This window comes from Oncorhynchus mykiss, chromosome 25, assembly GCF_057628025.1.
Source record: "Oncorhynchus mykiss isolate SJ-2025 chromosome 25, ASM5762802v1, whole genome shotgun sequence".
NCBI lineage: Eukaryota > Metazoa > Chordata > Actinopteri > Salmoniformes > Salmonidae > Oncorhynchus > Oncorhynchus mykiss.
The window spans coordinates 69,643,600-69,661,161 of NC_143046.1; the positions used below are offsets into that span (position 1 = coordinate 69,643,600).

General features: G+C 44.3%; 1 protein-coding gene across 2 annotated transcripts in view; it reads right to left on the minus strand.

Moving 5' to 3' along the window:
- Positions 1-14,265, minus strand: part of LOC110505652 (1-phosphatidylinositol 4,5-bisphosphate phosphodiesterase beta-1) — a 29,242-nt gene extending 14,977 nt beyond the window's left edge. For both annotated transcript variants that reach the window (XR_016492004.1, XM_021585017.3), the window contains exons 1-10: positions 13,067-14,265; positions 7,155-7,232; positions 6,836-6,904; positions 6,459-6,599; positions 6,205-6,284; positions 5,767-5,820; positions 5,215-5,290; positions 4,940-5,040; positions 4,633-4,796; positions 4,381-4,527 (exon numbers count right to left, since the gene is read on the minus strand). Coding sequence is in view for 1 of the 2 variants with exons in the window: in XM_021585017.3 (XP_021440692.2) it covers positions 4,381-4,527; positions 4,633-4,796; positions 4,940-5,040; positions 5,215-5,290; positions 5,767-5,820; positions 6,205-6,284; positions 6,459-6,599; positions 6,836-6,904; positions 7,155-7,232; positions 13,067-13,165 (1,009 nt within the window). In the remaining variant the exon portion in view is untranslated. The remainder of the gene's footprint in view (positions 1-4,380; positions 4,528-4,632; positions 4,797-4,939; positions 5,041-5,214; positions 5,291-5,766; positions 5,821-6,204; positions 6,285-6,458; positions 6,600-6,835; positions 6,905-7,154; positions 7,233-13,066) is intronic.
- Between the last annotated feature and the right edge of the window lie 3,297 nt (positions 14,266-17,562).

A 17,562-nucleotide genomic window follows, 5' to 3' on the forward strand; every position in this document is an offset into this window, starting at 1 on the left:
TGACCTTAGATATCTCTGTTTTCTATATACACTGCTCAAAAAAATAAAGGGAACACTAAAATAACACATCCTAGATCTGAATGAATGAAATATTCTTATTAAATACTTTTTCTTTACATAGTTGAATGTGCTGACAACAAAATCACACAAAAATGATCAATGGAAATCAAATTTATCAACCCATGGAGGTCTGGATTTGGAGTCACACTCAAAATTAGTGTGGAAAACCACACTACAGGCTGATCCAACTTTGATGTAATGTCCTTAAAAACAAGTCAAAATGAGGCTCAGTAGTGTGTGTGGCCTCCACGTGCCTTTATGACCTCCCTACAACGCCTGGGCATGCTCCTGATGAGGTGGCGGATGGTCTCCTAAGGGATCTCCTCCCAGACCTGGACTAAAGCATCCGCCAACTCCTGGACAGTCTGTGGTGCATCTGTGGTGCATCCCAGACCTGGACTAAAGCATCCTAGAAACCATTATACACAGGCAGTTAGAAAAGCTAAGGCTAGCTTTTTCAAGCAGAAATGTTCTTCCCGCAACACTAACTCAAAAAAGTTCTGGGACACTGTAAAGTCCATGGAGAATAAGAACACCTCCTCCCAGCTGCCCACTGCACTGAAGATAGGAAACACTGTCACCACTGATAAATCCACCATAATTGAGAATTTAAATAAGCATTTTTCTACGGCTGGCCATGCTTTCCACCTGGCTACTCCTACCCCGGTCAACAGCACTGCACCCCCCACAGCAACTCGCCCAAGCCTTCCCCATTTCTCCTTCTCCCAAATCCGTTCAGCTGATGTTCTGAAAGAGCTGCAAAATCTGGAACCCTACAAATCAGCCGGGCTAGACAATCTGGACCCTTTCTTTCTAAAATGATCTGCCGAAATTGTTGCCACCCCTATTACTAGCCTGTTCAACCTCTTTCGTGTTGTCTGAGATTCCCAAAGATTGGAAAGCAGCTGCGGTCATCCCCCTCTTCAAAGGGGGGGGACACTCTTGACCCAAACTGCTACAGACCTATATCTATCCTACCATGCCTTTCTAAGGTCTTCGAAAGCCAAGTCAACAAACAGATTACCGACCATTTCGAATCTCACCATACCTTCTCTGCTATGCAATCTGGTTTCAGAGCTGGTCATGGGTGCACCTCAGTCACGCTCAAGGTCCTAATGATATCTTAACCTCCATCGATAAGAAACATTACTGTGCAGCCGTATTCATTGATCTAGCCAAGGCTTTCGACTCTGTCAATCACCACATCCTCATCGGCAGACTCGACAGCCTTGGTTTCTCAAATGATTGCCTCGCCTGGTTCACCAACTACTTCTCTGATAGAGTTCAGTGTGTCAAATCGGAGGGTCTACTGTCCGGACCTCTGGCAGTCTCTATGGGGGTGCCACAGGGTTCAATTCTTGGACCGACTCTCTTCTCTGTATACATCAATGAGGTCGCTCTTGCTGCTGGTGAGTCTCTGATCCACCTCTACGCAGATGACACCATTCTGTATACTTATGGCCCTTCTTTGGACACTGTGTTAACAACCCTCCAGGCAAGCTTCAATGCCATACAACTCTCCTTCCGTGGCCTCCAATTGCTCTTAAATACAAGTAAAACTAAATGCATGCTCTTCAACCGATCGCTACCTGCACCTGCCCGCCTGTCCAACATCACTACTCTGGACGGCTCTGACTTAGAATACGTGGACAACTATAAATACTTAGGTGTCTGATTAGACTGTAAACTCTCCTTCCAGACCCATATCAAACATCTCCAATCCAAAGTTAAATCTAGAATTGGCTTCCTATTTCGCAACAAAGCATCCTTCACTCATGCTGCCAAACATACCCTTGTAAAACTGACCATCCTACCAATCCTCGACTTTGGCGATGTCCCTACTCAACAAATTGGATGCAGTCTATCACAGTGCAATCCGTTTTGTCACCAAAGCCCCATATTCTACCCACCATTGCGACCTGTACGCTCTCGTTGGCTGGCCCTCGCTTCATAGTCGTCGCCAAACCCACTGGCTCCATGTCATCTACAAGACCCTGCTAGGTAAAGTCCCCCCTTATCTCAGCTCGCTGGTCACCATAGCATCTCCCACCTGTAGCACACGCTCCAGCAGGTATATCTCTCTAGTCACTCCCAAAACCAATTCTTTCTTTGGACGCCTCTCCTTCCAGTTCTCTGCTGCCAATGACTGGAACGAACTACAAAAATCTCTGAAACTGGAAACACTTATCTCCCTCACTAGCTTTAAGCACCAACTGTCAGAGCAGCTCACATATTACTGCACCTGTACATAGCCCACCTATAATTTAGCCCAAACAACTACCTCTTTCCCTACTGTATTTAATCTATTTATCTATTTTGCTCCTTTGCAACCCATTATTTTTATTTCTACTTTGCACATTCTTCCATTGCAAATTTTCCATTCCAGTGTTTTACTTGCTATATTGTATTTACTTTGCCACCATGGCCTTTTTTTGCCTTTACCTCCCTTATCTCACCTCATTTGCTCACATCGTATATAGACTTGTTTTTTACTGTATTACTGACTGTATGTTTGTTTTACTCCATGTGTAACTCTGTGTCGTTGTATGTGTCGAACTGCTTTGCTTTATCTTGGCCAGGTCGCAATTGTAAATGAGAACTTGTTCTCACCTTGCCTAACTTAAGAAAAATTCAGAATGGCACAAATTCCCCGATAAAGCTGAAATAAAAAAAATAAAAAAATCAGCCAACTCCTGGACAGTCTGTGGTGCAACTCCTGGACAGTTGTTGGTGGATGGAGCGAGACATGATGTCCCAGATGTGCTCAATTGGATTCAGGTCCGGGGAACGGGCGGGCCAGTCCATAGCATCAATGCCTTCCTCTTGCAGGAACTGCTGACACACTCAAGCCACATGAACCCAGGGCCAACCGCACCAGCATATGGTCTCACAAGGGGTCTGAGGATCTCATCTCGGTACCTAATGACAGTCAGGCTACCTCTGGCGAGCACATGGAGGGCTGTGCGGCCCCCCAGAGAAATGCCACCCCACACCATGACTGACCCACCGCCAAACCGGTCATGCTGGAGGATGTTGCAGGCAGCAGAACGTTCTCCACGGCGTCTCCAGACTCTGTCACGTCTGTCACGTGCTCAGTGTGAACCTGTTTTCATCAGTGAAGAGCACAGGACGCCAGTGGCGAATTTGCCAATCTTGGTGTTCTCCGGCAAATGCCAAACGTCCTGCACGGTGTTGGGCTGTAAGCATAACAACCCCCACCTGTGGACGTTGGGCCCTCATACCACCCTCATGGAGTCTGTTTCTGACCATTTGAGCAGACACATGCACATTTGCGGCCTGCTGGAGGTCATTTTGCAGGGCTATGGCAGTGCTCCTCCTTGCACAAAGGCGGAGGTAGCGGTCCTGCTGCTGGGTTGTTGCCCTCCTACGGCCTCCTCCACGTCTCCTGATGTACTGGCCTGTCTCCTGGTAGCGAATCCATGCTCTGGACACTACGCTGACAGACACAGCAAACCTTCTTGCCACAGCTCGCATTGATGTGCCATCCTGGATGAGCTGCACTACCTGAGCCACTTGTGTGGGTTGTAGACTCCGTCTCATGCTACCACTAGAGTGAAAGCACCGCCAGCATTCAAAAGTGACCAAAACATCAGCCAGGAAGCATAGGAACTGAGAAGTGGTCTGTGGTCACCACCTGCAGAACCACTCCTTCATTGGGGGTGTCTTGCTAATTGTCTATAATTTCCACCTGTTGTCTATTCCATTTGCACAACAACATGTGAAATGTATTGTCAATCAGTGTTGCTTCCTAAGTGGACAGTTTGATTCCACAGAAGTGTGATTGACTTGGAGTTACATTGTGTTGTTTAAGTGTTCCCTTTATTTTTTTGAGCAGTGTATTTTGGTTAGGACAAGGTGTGACTAGGGTGGGTACTCTAGTTTTTTGTATGTCTATGGTTTTTGTAGGTCTAGGGGTTTTTGTATATCTATGTTGACCTGATATGGTTCCCAATCAGAGACAGCTGTTTATCGTTGTCTCTGATTGGGGATCATATTTAGGCAGGCCTTTTTCCCACTTTCTGGTGTGGGATCTTGTCTATGTGCCTGTCAGCAATATTTTGTATAGCTTCACGGTTCGTTTGTTCGGTGTTCATTCTTTTAATAAAGAGAATGTACACATACCACTCTGCGCCTTGGTCTCCTTCATACAACGAACGTGACACATACACACACACACCACATTTATAAATATACATACACACAGATGAAGTAGATTTGTCATCAGCTTCCAAGTGCGAGTCAACAAATTATAGTCGTGTGCGTGCATGCGTGTGCTCATGTGTACACGTTTGTGTGTACCTGTGAGGTAGGTGTTGTGTGAGGAGTTGATGAAGTAGTGAGACAGAGGGAAGGTCATGTCTTCAGACTGGTCTAACTTCTCAGGCGGAATCACTCCATTCTCATCAGACACCAGGTATCTGCTGAACCCCTCCAATGTGATCAGCCCTACAGGACACACACACACAACGGAGGGTTATACAAACTCACACAATCATACACACACTCAAGTTTACACCCAGGCACAAATGCATGCACACAAAACAAACACACCTTGTTTAAGCAGGCTCTGGATGAGTTCATATTTCTCCATCAGGGTCTGTGTCTGAGAGGGTCTGAGAGGAGGATACAGAATCTCATTCAGACGAGGATCTCTCTGCCTCTCGTTAATAAACTCTGTCATCTGATCCACAGACAGGTAAGCACCCTTAGCACCCCTGCAGAAAGAGAGAGCGAGAGAGAGTCAGGAATTAGTGACATTACATACTGTTGAGAGAAGACAGCTGAGTTCTGGCTGAGGACAGATGTGAGAAAAGGTCAGGGTTTAGAGTTGAGGCCAGGAGGTACTGATAGTACTTACTGCTGAGAGAAGACTGAGCTGAGTTCTGGCCGAGGACAGAGGTGGGAGAGGAAAGATCTGTAAACGTCAGGGGTGAAGTCCTCAAGGGGAATAGAGTTGCTCTGCAAAGGAACACAAATACCGCTGAGATGAGTCAGGTCTCAAGAAGTGATGATTTTAATAATTGGCTTGAATGTGGGAGGAAAGAAATACCACTTAAAATATCACCAGTACTACCAGTTTCAATATTGTATAGTTTGTCATATTGTATAATATTCCATAGTTATAATGTATACCCGTCCAAAGGGTAAGTTGCAGTGTTCCAAGGCCGTCTCCACTCTCTTTTTGTCTGTTGAGAACATGCGGACGATGCTGGGTAAAAGGGGCGGGACATGCACAATATCAATCAATCACATCCTACAGGATTCACAGGAAGTTAATCATCAGACACGGGAGTGACGATCAGTGTTCGAAGGGATGGGCCCTGAGCAAAGTGCTGCCATAGAGAATGATAGAAGCCTCAAGTGGCCAAAAGGCCATTTTGGCATTGGCAGCTCCATTCAGGGCTTCCACCATGCGTCCACCATTTTAAAGTAGTCAAAGTAGTTAACTGGGTGGGGATTCCTATGGGTTATAGCTCCATTGGCGCTGCCCATGCTGTCACAGACACTAATGGCATAGATATAAAGATGAGTCCTCTATGAGCGCTGCACAGATTCACAAAACTTTATCCCATAATTAGTGGTTATTTAGGATACAAGGTCATTTATATAGATAAGTGATTCTGCACAACGCCTTGCTCATGACGACCCCCTAAATATATTGAGGAACCAATGGGATTTACTCACTTCTTCACTGGGATCCGCCCCTCTGAGTTTGGCTGCAAGGTCAGTCTGACGTACCTGTTAGAGAAAGATTGGGAAAAAGGGAGCGAGAAACTGAAGAATAAACACACCTCTGTCACGCCTACATTTCCAGTGATCTCCATCGCTATCACAAATCAGGCTAACACCAATGTTTCCCTTCAAAGCTGGAATCCGTAGCGGTGAAACTGCCACTTCAGTTTACAATATTACAACAACAAAGACGTTGCTTAAAACAACGAACACTGTTGTTTCTCCTTTGGACAACATTGCACCTCATTGCATGATAGAACAGAAAGGTTACCATGACGTTGGATGCTCCTTTCATGAACAAAACCAAAACAATAACAAATATGCCTGGGAGGACCACTGTTTAACCTACTGCAGATTCAGCTCCAAAATTAATTTTCCTGATAGACTCACGCTTTTTCCAGACTGGTTTCTCTGTTCATGTTGTGACTCAGCAGGTTGGATGCCAGAGAGAACAGCTCCTCAGCCCACTCCTATACAACACAAAGCGAGAGGGAGGAACATTGTGTGTGTGTGTGTGTGTGTGTGTGTGTGTGTGTGTGTGTGTGTGTGTGTGTGTGTGTGTGTGTGTGTGTGTGTGTGTGTGTGTGTGTGTGTGTGTGTGTGTGTGTGTGTGTGTGTGTGTGTGAATATGTATGTGTGTGTACCGTGGCCTCTTCCTCTTGCAGGGCCATGAAGTTGAGGTATGTGATGTTGACCATGTCCGGTCCTGTGACTACGGTCAACAGACGATTCTCTATACGACCGACCAGGTTCCCCACATCAAGCAGCTCACGCAGCTTCGCCTCCTAGGGAGGACAGCAGGTCAGAGGTTAGAGGTCAGGTTCAAAGGTTAGACCATGGGTGTCATCTCCAGTCCTCAAGGGGGAAAAAAATGTTTTCATTTCCGCCTGGTGTTTAATTTATCAGTGTTACTGATATGTATTGTTAATTGGCTGAATCAGACTCGGTAATGATGTAAACCAACAGGAGCTTGATTTTACACACCTGGATCAAGTGTTTGGATGTCATGGGGGTTAAGTACCTTTGGTGTTTTGGTGCTCTTCCCTGTTCTGGCATCCTTTATATGGGTGATGTCTAAAAACTCTGTCTCCTACAAGAGAGATAGAGGTAAAGAGAGAGAGAGAGGGATGGTATAATATTCATCACTCACTCTAATCAACACATGCACACACAGGGGGACACACACAGGCGCTAATCAACACACACACACACACACACACACACAGGGTGACTAAGCCCCAGCAAGAAGAAGCAGGATACACAGTAGGAGTCCCAACGTGAGAGATAGCATGGTGTCATCTGTCCTCTGTGTGTCTATGTATCTGTGTGCATGTGTGTACCTTGTTCTGATCAGTCCAGTGAAGAAAGTATCCGTGTGGATCCACAGTCAGGGTGATGGGTGTCACTGTCGAGAGATCCTGACCACATGGAGACAGATATTAGCACACACACACACACACTCATTGACGTTGGTAGTTGTGATAACATATGTAATGTGCATTTTAATATATTGTATTGTGATTTCAGTGTGTGTGTGTGTGTGTGTATGTTTGAAGTTGAGTTGGGTTTGAAAAGGGCATTGCATAAGCACGAATGACTCTGGTCCCGAATGAACTTTCTACTAAGAAATATATAGCGACACGCTCACCCACGCACAATGCATATAAGGCCCTCCCCCGCCCTCCATTCAGCAAATCGGACCACAATTCCATCTTGATCCTCCCCTCCTATAGGCAGAAGCTCAAACAGGAAGCACCCATGGTGAGGACAATTCAATGCTGGTCTGACCAATCGGAATCCATGCTTCAAGATTATTTTGATCATGCGGACTGGGATATGTTCAGAGTAGCTTCAGAAAAGAATATTGACACATATACCGATACGGTGAATGAGTTTATCAGGAAGTGCATAGGAGATGTTGTACCCACTGTGACTATTAAAACCTACCCCAACCAGAAACCATGGATAGATTGGAGTATTCGCGCAAAACTGAAAGCGCAAACCACTGCATTTAATCAGGGCAAGAAGATTGGGAATATGGAAGAATACACACAGTGTAGTTATTCCCTCCGCCAAGCAATCAAGCAGGCTAAACATCGGTATAGGGACAAAGTTGAGTCCCAGTTCAACGGCTCAGACACCAGACGTATGTGGCAGGGTCTACAGACAATCACGGATTATAAAAGGAAAACCAGCCACCGACGTCTTGCTTCCGGACAGGCTGAACACCTTTTCGCTTGCTTTGAGGATAATACAGTGCCACTGACACGGCCCGCTATCAAGGACTGTGGGCTCTCCTTCTCTGTGGCTGACATGGGTAAGACATTTAAGCATGTTAACACTCGCAAGGCTGCCGGCCCAGATGGTATCCCTAGCCACGTCCTCAGAGCATGCGCAGTCTTTTGTCCCCACATGCTTCAATATGGCCACCATTGTCCCTGTACCTAAGAAAGCGAAGGTAATTGAACTAAATGACTATCGCCCCGTAGCACTCACCTCTGTCATCATGAAGTGTTTTGATAGACTAGTCAAGGATCATATAACCTCCACCTTACCTGCCACCCTAGACCCACTTCAACTTGCTTACCGCCCCAATAGATCCACAGACGATGCAATCGCCGCCACACTGCACACTGCCCTGTCCCATCTGGACAAGTGGAATACCTATGTAAGAATGCTGTTCATTGACTAGAGCTCAGCATTCAACACCATAGTACCCTCCAAGATCATCATCAAGCTCGAGGCCCTAGGTCTGAACCCCGCCTTGTGCAACCGCCTTGTGCAACCTCACATACTTTTACAGATGCACAATTGAGAGCATCCTGTCGGGCTGCATCACCGCCTGGTACAGCAACTGCACCGCCCACAACCGCAAAGCTCTCCAGAGGGTGGTGCAGTCTGCCCAACGCATTACCGGCGGCAAACTTCCCGCCCTCCTAGACACCTACAGCACCCGATGCCATAGAAGGCCAAAAAGATCATCAAGGACATCAACCACCCGAGCCACTGCCTGTTCACCCTGCTATCATTCAGAAGGCGAGGTCAGTACAGGTGCATCAAAGCTAGGACCGAGAGACTGAAAAACAGCTTCTATCTTAGGGCCATCAGACTGCAAAACAGCCATCACTAGCATATCAGAGGCGGCTGCCTATAGACATAGATTAGGAATCACTCGCCACTTTTAGAAATGGATCACTAGCCACTTTAATATTGTTCCGTATCTAGCATTACTCATCTCATATGTATAAACTGCTCTCCACACTATTCTACGGTATCTTAGTCACTTTTAAATTGTGTTTACATATTGCATCACCCATTTCATATGTATATACTGTATTGTATTCTGGACTACACCACTGACTGTTAAACAGCCATCTCCAGCACATCAGAGGCTCCTGCCTATAGACATAGATTAGGAATCACTGGCCACTTTAAGGAAATGAAACACTAGCCACTTTAATAATGTCCCCGTATCTTGCATTACTCATCTCATATATGTAAACTGTACTCTGTACTATTCTGCGGTATCTTAGTCACTTTAGTTGTTTGTAAATATTGCATCACCCATCTCATATGTATATATTGTACTCTATACTATGCCACTGTATCTTAGTCCAATGCCGCTCTGACATACACTACCGTTCCAAAGTTTGGGGTCACTTAGAAATATCCTTGTTTTTGAAAGAAAATGACATTTTTTGTCCATTAAAATAACATCCCATTTATCAGAAATACAGTGTAGACATTGTTAATGTTGTAAATAACTATTGTAGCTGGAAATGGCAGATTTGTATGGAATATCTACATAGGCGTACAGAGGCTCATTATCAGCAACCATCACTCCTGTGTTCCAATGGCACGTTGTGTTAGTTAATCCAAGTTGATCATTTTAAAAGGCTAATTGATCATTAGAAAACCCTTTTGCAATTATATTAGCACAGCTGAAAACTGTTGCCCTGATTAAAGAAGCAATAAAACTGTCCTTTAGACTAGATGAGTATCTAGAGCATCAGCATTTGTGGGTTTGATTAGAGGCTAAAATGGCCAGAAACAAAGACATTTCTTCTGAAACTCGTCAGTCTATTCTTGTTCTGAGTAATGAAGGCTATTCCATGCGAGAAATTGCCAAGAAACTGAAGATCTCGTAAACGCTGTGTACTACTCCCTTCACAGAAGTGCAAACGGGCTGTAACCAGAATAGAAATAGGAGTGGGAGGCCCCAGTGCACAACTGAGCAAAAGGACAAGTACATTAGAGTGTCTAGTTTGAGAAACAGACGCCTCACAAGTCTCAACTGGCAGCTTCATTAAATAGTACCCGCAAAACACCAGTCTCAATGTCAACAGTGAAGAGGAGACTCCAGGATGCTGGCCTTCTAGGCAGAGTTGCAAAGAAAAAGCCATATCTCAGACTGGCCAATAAAAATAAAAGATTCAGATGGGGAAAAGAACATAGACACTGGACAGAGGAACTTTGCCTGGAAGGCCAGCATCCCGGAGTCGCCCCCTTCAGTTTTGACGTTGAGACTGGTGTTTTGCGGGTACTATTTAATGAAGCTGCAAGTTGAGGACTTGTATTTGTATTTATTATGGATCCCCATTAGCTGCTGCCAAAGCAGTAGCTACTCTTCCTGGGGTCCAGGAAGTCTGTTTCTCATACTAGACACTCTAATGTACTTGTCCTCTTGCTCAGTTGTTCTGGCCATTTTGAGCCTCTAATCGAACCCACAAATGCTGATGCTCTAGATACTCAACTAGTCTAAAGAAGGCCAGTTTTATTGCTTATTTAATCAGGGCAACAGTTTTCAGCTGTTCTAACCTAACTGCAAAAGGGTTTTCTAATGATCAATTAGCCTTTTCAAATGATCAACTTGGATTAGCTAACACAACATGCCTTTGGAACACAGGAGTGAAGGTTGCTGATAATGAGCCTCTGTACGCCTATGTAGATATTCTATAAAACAAATAATCAGTTTCCAGCTAAAACAGTCATTTACAACATTAACAATGTCTACACTGTATTTCTGATAAATTTGATGTTATTTTAATGGACAAAAAATGCGCTTGTCTTTCAAAAACAAGGACATTTCTAAGTGACCCCAAACTTTGGAACGGTAGTGTATATGTATATATATTCTTAATCCATTCCTTACTTAGATGTACAGTGGGGCAAAAAAAGTATTTAGTCAGCCACCAATTGTGCAAGTTCTCCCAATTAAAAAGATGAGAGAGGCCTGTAATTTTCATCATAGGTACACTTCAATTATGACAGACAAAATAAGAAAAAAAATCCAGAAAATCACATTGTAGGGTTTTTAATTAATTATTTTGCAAATTATGATGGAAAATAAGTATTTGGTCACCTACAAACAAGCAAGATTTCTGGCTCTCACAGACCTTCTTTAAGAGGCTCCTCTGTCCTCCATTTGTTATCAGTATAAAAGACACCTGTCCACAACCTCAAACAGTCACACTCCAAACTCCATTATGGCCAAGACCAAAGAGCTGTCAAAGGACACCAGAAACAAAATTGTAGACCTGCACCAGGCTGGGAAGACTGAATCTGCAATAGGTAAGCAGCTTGGTTTGAAGAAATCAACTGTGGGAGCAATTATTAGGAAACTGAAGACATACAAGACCACTAATAATCTCCCTTGATCTGGGGCTCCACGCAAGATCTCACCCCGTGGGGTCAAAATGATCATAAGAACGGTGAGCAAAAAAACCAGAACCACACGGGGGACCTAGTGAATGACCTGCAGAGAGCTGGGACCAAAGTAACAAAGCCTACCATCAGTAACACACTACGCCGCCAGGGACTCAAATCCTGCAGTGCAGGATGTGTGTCCCCTTGCTTAAGCCAGTACATGTCCAGGCCCATCTGAAGTTTGCTAGAGAGCATTTGGATGATCCAGAAGTAGATTGGGAGAATGTCATATGGTCAGATGAAACAAAAATATAACTTTTTGGTAAAAACTCACCTCATTGTGTTTGGAGGACAAAGAATGCTGAGTTGCATCTAAAGAACACCATACCTACTGTGAAGCATGGGGGTGGAAACATCATGCTTTGGGGCTGTTTTTCTGCAAAGGGACCAGGACTGATCCGTGTAAAGGAAAGATTGAATGGGGCCATGTATCGTGAGATTTTGAGTGAAAACCTCCTTCTATCAGCAAGAGCATTGAAGATGAAACGTGGTTGGGTCTTTCAGCATGACAATGATCCCAAACACACCGCCCGGGCAATGAAGGAGTGGCTTCATAAGAAGCATTTCAAGGTCCTGGAGTGGCCTAGCCATTCTCCAGATCTCAACCCCATAGAAAATCTTTGGAGGGAGTTGAAAGTCTGTGTTGCCCAGCAACAGCCCCAAAACATCACTGCTCTAGAGGAGATCTGCATGGAGGAATGGGCCAAAATACCAGCAACAGTGTGTGAAAACCTTGTGAAGACTTACAGAAAACGTTTGACCTCTGTCATTGCCAACAAAGGGTATATAACAAAGTATTGAAATAAACTTTTGTTATTGACCAAATACTTATTTTCCACCATAATATGCAAATAAATTCATTAAAAATCCTACAATGTGATTTTCTGGATTTTCTTTTCTCATTTTGTCTGTCATAGTTGAAGTGTACCTATGATGAAAATTACAGGCCTCTCTCATCTTTTTAAGTGGGAGAACTTGCACAATTGGTGGCTGACTAAATACTTTTTTTTGCCCCACTGTATGTGTATTTTGGGTATATGTTGTGGAACTGTTAGATATTACTTGTTAGATATTGCTGCACTGTCGGAGCTATAAGAACATGCGTTTCGCTACACCCGCAATAACGTCTGCTAAACACGTGTATGTGACCAATACATTTTTTTTTTCACACACACACACACACACTCTCTCTCTCTCTCTCTCTCTTTTTGTTAGGTGTTGGAACATCTTAGCTAATTGAGGAGGGATTTAAACCATGGCAGTTACCATAGCAACATGCCAGCACATTTCTCTGTATCCATGCTCTGTGCTTAAAACCTTCAACACACTTAGACACACTCTAGCAAACACACACACTCTTGCAAACACACATACACAGCAACTAGTTAAAACATATTTGCAACCAACATTACATGCGCAATCACAACCACAAACGTCAAGTGTGTGCACATTTTTACCTTAAATGTCTGACACTTCTCACTGCTAAAATCAGCACAAACTACACACATACACAGAGACACACAGACACACACCCACTGATACTCACATCGTCCCATTTCATGAAGCGGCTGCCATTCTTCAGAGTGTCGGGGACGGTCAGCGGTTTGAGCTTCAGAGCATGTGTCCCTGGCTGAGCCCCTGCCATGGTACACACACACCTCCAACCTGCTGCGCCGGAAGTCCTCTTTAACCTAGCCTTTCTCCTCTCCTGTCTTGCTCTCCTCTTCTCTCCTCTTTAGTCAGTAGACTGAGAGGTTTGGATGATAGTGAGCTAGTAGTTACATCACTGAAACAAGCTGCATATCTGTCTACAATCAACAGTCTCCTTTGTCCTGTCTAGTCAGTTCTTCTATAGAATCAACAGTACACTCCTCTCTTTAGTATAATGTGTCCTACTGTACTAGCTGAATAATGTCTTAGGGTTATCCTTCTAGTATCGCTGTCCTCTTGCCTACCTAGTGTATATCTGGATAATATAGTACTAGCTGCATAATGCCTTGTTCTATCTGTCTGCTCTCTCTCTTTGAGACAGAACTGCTACTGCCTCCCCACACTGACTCACTCTGACATGCTTATTGAGCCTGCACGCCCACACACACACAAAGACACAGAGAGAGAAAGAGACAGAGAGAGAGAGAGAGAATATAAAACCAAATAGACCGTTTTTGGATCCATTAATACGTCTATTTTCATGTATCTAATTTCTGATCAAATAATCATCAAAGACAGTAGAGGGTTTGGGCTCACATGTACAGGACCACACCATAAGACCATACATACCTGTACAGGTTTTCCAGCATGGGTGGTTGAAAGGGTTTGGATCCTAAACAACTTGACCTGTGGCTGGTGTGTGTGTGCAGGACTACTGCAGGAGTTATTTCAGCTCTAACTCTCCCACTCCCTCCTCACGTGGTGAAGAGCCGTGAGTGTGTGGGCGAGCTACAGCATGTATGTAGTTTATATGGTATGTGTGTGTGTGGTTGATATGGTGTGTGTGTGTGTATGTAGTTGATATGGTGTGTGTGGGGTTGATATGGTGTGTATGTAGTTGATATGGTATGTGTGTGTGTGATTGATATGGTGTGTATGTAGTTGATATGGTGTGTGTGTGTGTGTGGTTGATATGGTGTGTGTGTGTGTGTATGTAGTTAATATGGTGTGTGTGTGTGTGTGGTTGATATGATGTGTATGTAGTTGATATGGTGTGTATGTGTGTGGTTGATATGGTGTGTATGTACTTGATATGGTGTGTATGTAGTTGATATGGTGTGTATGTGTGTGGTTGATATGGTGTGTATGTACTTGATATGGTGTGTATGTGTGTGGTTGATATGGTGTGTATGTAGTTGATATGGTGTGTATGTGTGTGGTTGATATGGTGTGTATGTACTTGATATGGTGTGTATGTAGTTGATATGGTGTGTATGTGTGTGTTTGATATGGAATGTGTGTGTGTGGTTGATATGGTGTGTATGTGTTGGGGGATGGGGAGCAAGAAGCAGGTGATACACTACATGGCTTGTCGAACATTTCATTGTACACCCTTTTGCTGGTCCCCCCTTTGCTGCTATGGACTTCGCTTTCTGCACAGGGTCATTGTCATGCTGAAACAGGAAAGGACCTTCCCCAAATTGTTGCCACAAAATTGGAAGCAAAATGTCATTGTATAATGTAGCATTAAGATTTCCCTTCACTGGAACTAAGGGGCCAAGCCCAAACCATGAAAAACAGCCCCAGACCATTATTCCTCCTCCACCAAACTTTACAGTTGGCACTATACATTCGGGCAGGTAGCGTTCTCCTTGCATCCACCAAACCCAGGTTCATCTGTCGGATTGCTTGATGTGGAAGCATGATTCCTCATTCCAGAAAACACTGTTCCAGAGTCCAATGGTCTTGAGTTTTACACCACTCCAGCCAACGCTTGGCATTGCGCATGGTGATTTTAGGATTGTGCGGCTGCTCAGCCATGGAAATCCATTTCATGAAGCTTCCGACAAACAGTTATTGTGCTGACGTTGCTTCCAGGGGCAGTTTGGAACTCGGTAGTGAGTGTTGCAAGCGAGGACAGACAATTTTTACACGCTAAGCGCTTCAGCACTCGGCGGTCCCATTCTGTGAGCTTGTGTGGCCTACCACTTCGCAGCTGAGCCATTGTTGCTGCTAGACGTTTCCACTTCACTATAGCAACACTAACCAGTTGACCGGGGCAGCTCTAGCAGGGCAGAAATTTGACGAACTGACTTGGATAGGGGGCATCCTATGACGGTGCCACGTTGAAAGTCACTGAGCTCTTCAGTACAAGCCATTCTACTGCCAATGTTTGTCTATGGAGATTACATAGCTGTGTGCTTAATTGTATACACCTGTCAGCAACAGGTATGGTTGAACCAGCCGAATCCACTAATTTGAAGGTGTGTCCACACACTTTTGACCATGTAGTGTATGAGGATACAGTTATGTGTCCAAAAGAGCGAAGGAATGTGAGGGAATGTGTGTGTGTGTGTTTGTGTATATGTATACAGAAACCATAGGTCTATGCGTACCCTCTTCTCTCAGGCAGTGCTAAATAGAGAAGTGTTGTTACAATGAGGATGCAGTGATAGACTGTAGAGGAGATGTGAGGACACACAAACAGGCAGAAAGATTGCCCCTCAGAGCCAAACTGGCAGCCGGCCCAGTGGCTGGGCCTGAGACTCCTGCTGTCCATAAGACACCAAAAAGTGTTGGCTGGCTCAGCTGGGTCTTTGGTGGAAAAAGAAAACAATGCATCTACCTGATGACAAAGACAAATTGGTAAGGAACATGTTATTTATTCATTCTATAGAGAAACTTTAGTGGGTTCATCTTTTTCTCTGTAGCTTCATTTACGTTGCTGTTATGTTCTTCCTCGGGTTGTCTGCGTTCAAAACTGAGGGCAAGGCTAATGTATTCACTTTAATTAATGTCAGTTTAAAGTAGTGGATGTGTGAAGAGGAGTAAGGATCGGACCAAGATGCAGCGTGGTAAGTGTTCATGATGATTACTTTAATAAATAAACTGAACACTATAAAATACAAAACAATAAATGTGACCATGAACGAAACCGAAACAGTACCGTGTGGCGACAAACACTCACACGGAAACAAACACCCACAAACCAACAGTGAAACCCAGGCTACCTAAGTATGATTCTCAATCAGAGACAACTAACGACACCTGCTTCTGATTGAGAACCATACTGGGCCGAAACAGAAACCAAACATAGAAAAACAAACATAGACTGCCCACCCCAACTCACGCCCTGACCATACTAAATAAAGACAAAACAAAGGAAATAAAGGTCAGAACTTGACAGGATGACCTTTGTATTTTAACTGTGAGAATCTTACTAATATACTGTATGTATGATATAAATATGATTATGGGAATACAGTACTTAGGGGCCTACTTACAAATTATATTAATAAATTACAGTGCTGCAAGGATTCTGACACAAACACAAACATCTGCCCATATCACCCACTTCCTTGCTGACCTTCATTGGCTACCTGTTCCTCAAAGCCCTAAATGGTATCAGACCTACCAACTGTCAGATCTACTCTCCCCCTATGAACCTCCACGCATATGGTCAAGGCATGCCAAACTGTTTCATGAACTCAGGACCCGACGCCGAACAATGTAGGACCGTGCCTTTTCCTCCCACAACCCACACCTTTGGAACACCCTTCCTGATAATCTCAGGGCTGTTCAGACTGTTGGGGCTTTTAAAGCAGGCCTTAAGACTCATCTTTATCAACTGAACTACACTTCTTCCTAGACTTTGAGTGTAGCAAACATTAGGAAGACCTTCCTAATATTGAGATGTACCCACCCCCCTTTTGCTCCCAGAACAGCCTCAATTCATCAGGGCATGGACTCTACAAGGTGTCGAAAGCATTCCACAGGGATGCTGGCCCATGTTGACTCCAAAGCTTCCCACTTTTGTGTCAAGTTGGCTGGATGTCCTTTAAGTGGTGGACCATTCTTGATACACACGGGAAACTGTTGAGCATGACAAATCCAGCAGCATTGTAGTTCTTTACATAAACTGGTGCATCTAGCACCTACTACCATACCCGATCAAAGGCACTTAAATCTTTTGTCTTGCACATTCACCCTCTGAATGGCACACATACGCAATCCATGTCTCAATTATCTCAAGGCTTAAAAATCCTTTAACCTGTCTTCTCCCCTTCATCTACACTCATTGAAGTGGATTTAACAAGTGACATCAATAAGGGATCATAGCTTTCACCTGGATAGTCTTCTTTCAATAACAGCAAGTACAGTGCCTTGCGAAAGTATTCGGCCCCCTTGAACTTTGCGACCTTTTGCCACATTTCAGGCTTCAAACATAAAGATATAAAACTATATTTTTTTGTGTCCCACTTGTTGTTGATTCTTCACAAAAAAATACAGTTTTATATCCAGCTCCCTCCCACACACTCAGACCTCATGGCACCAATGGCTGTGCCATTTGATCGTGTTGGCACTCTACCCTACTGAGGTATGTTTCTGTAC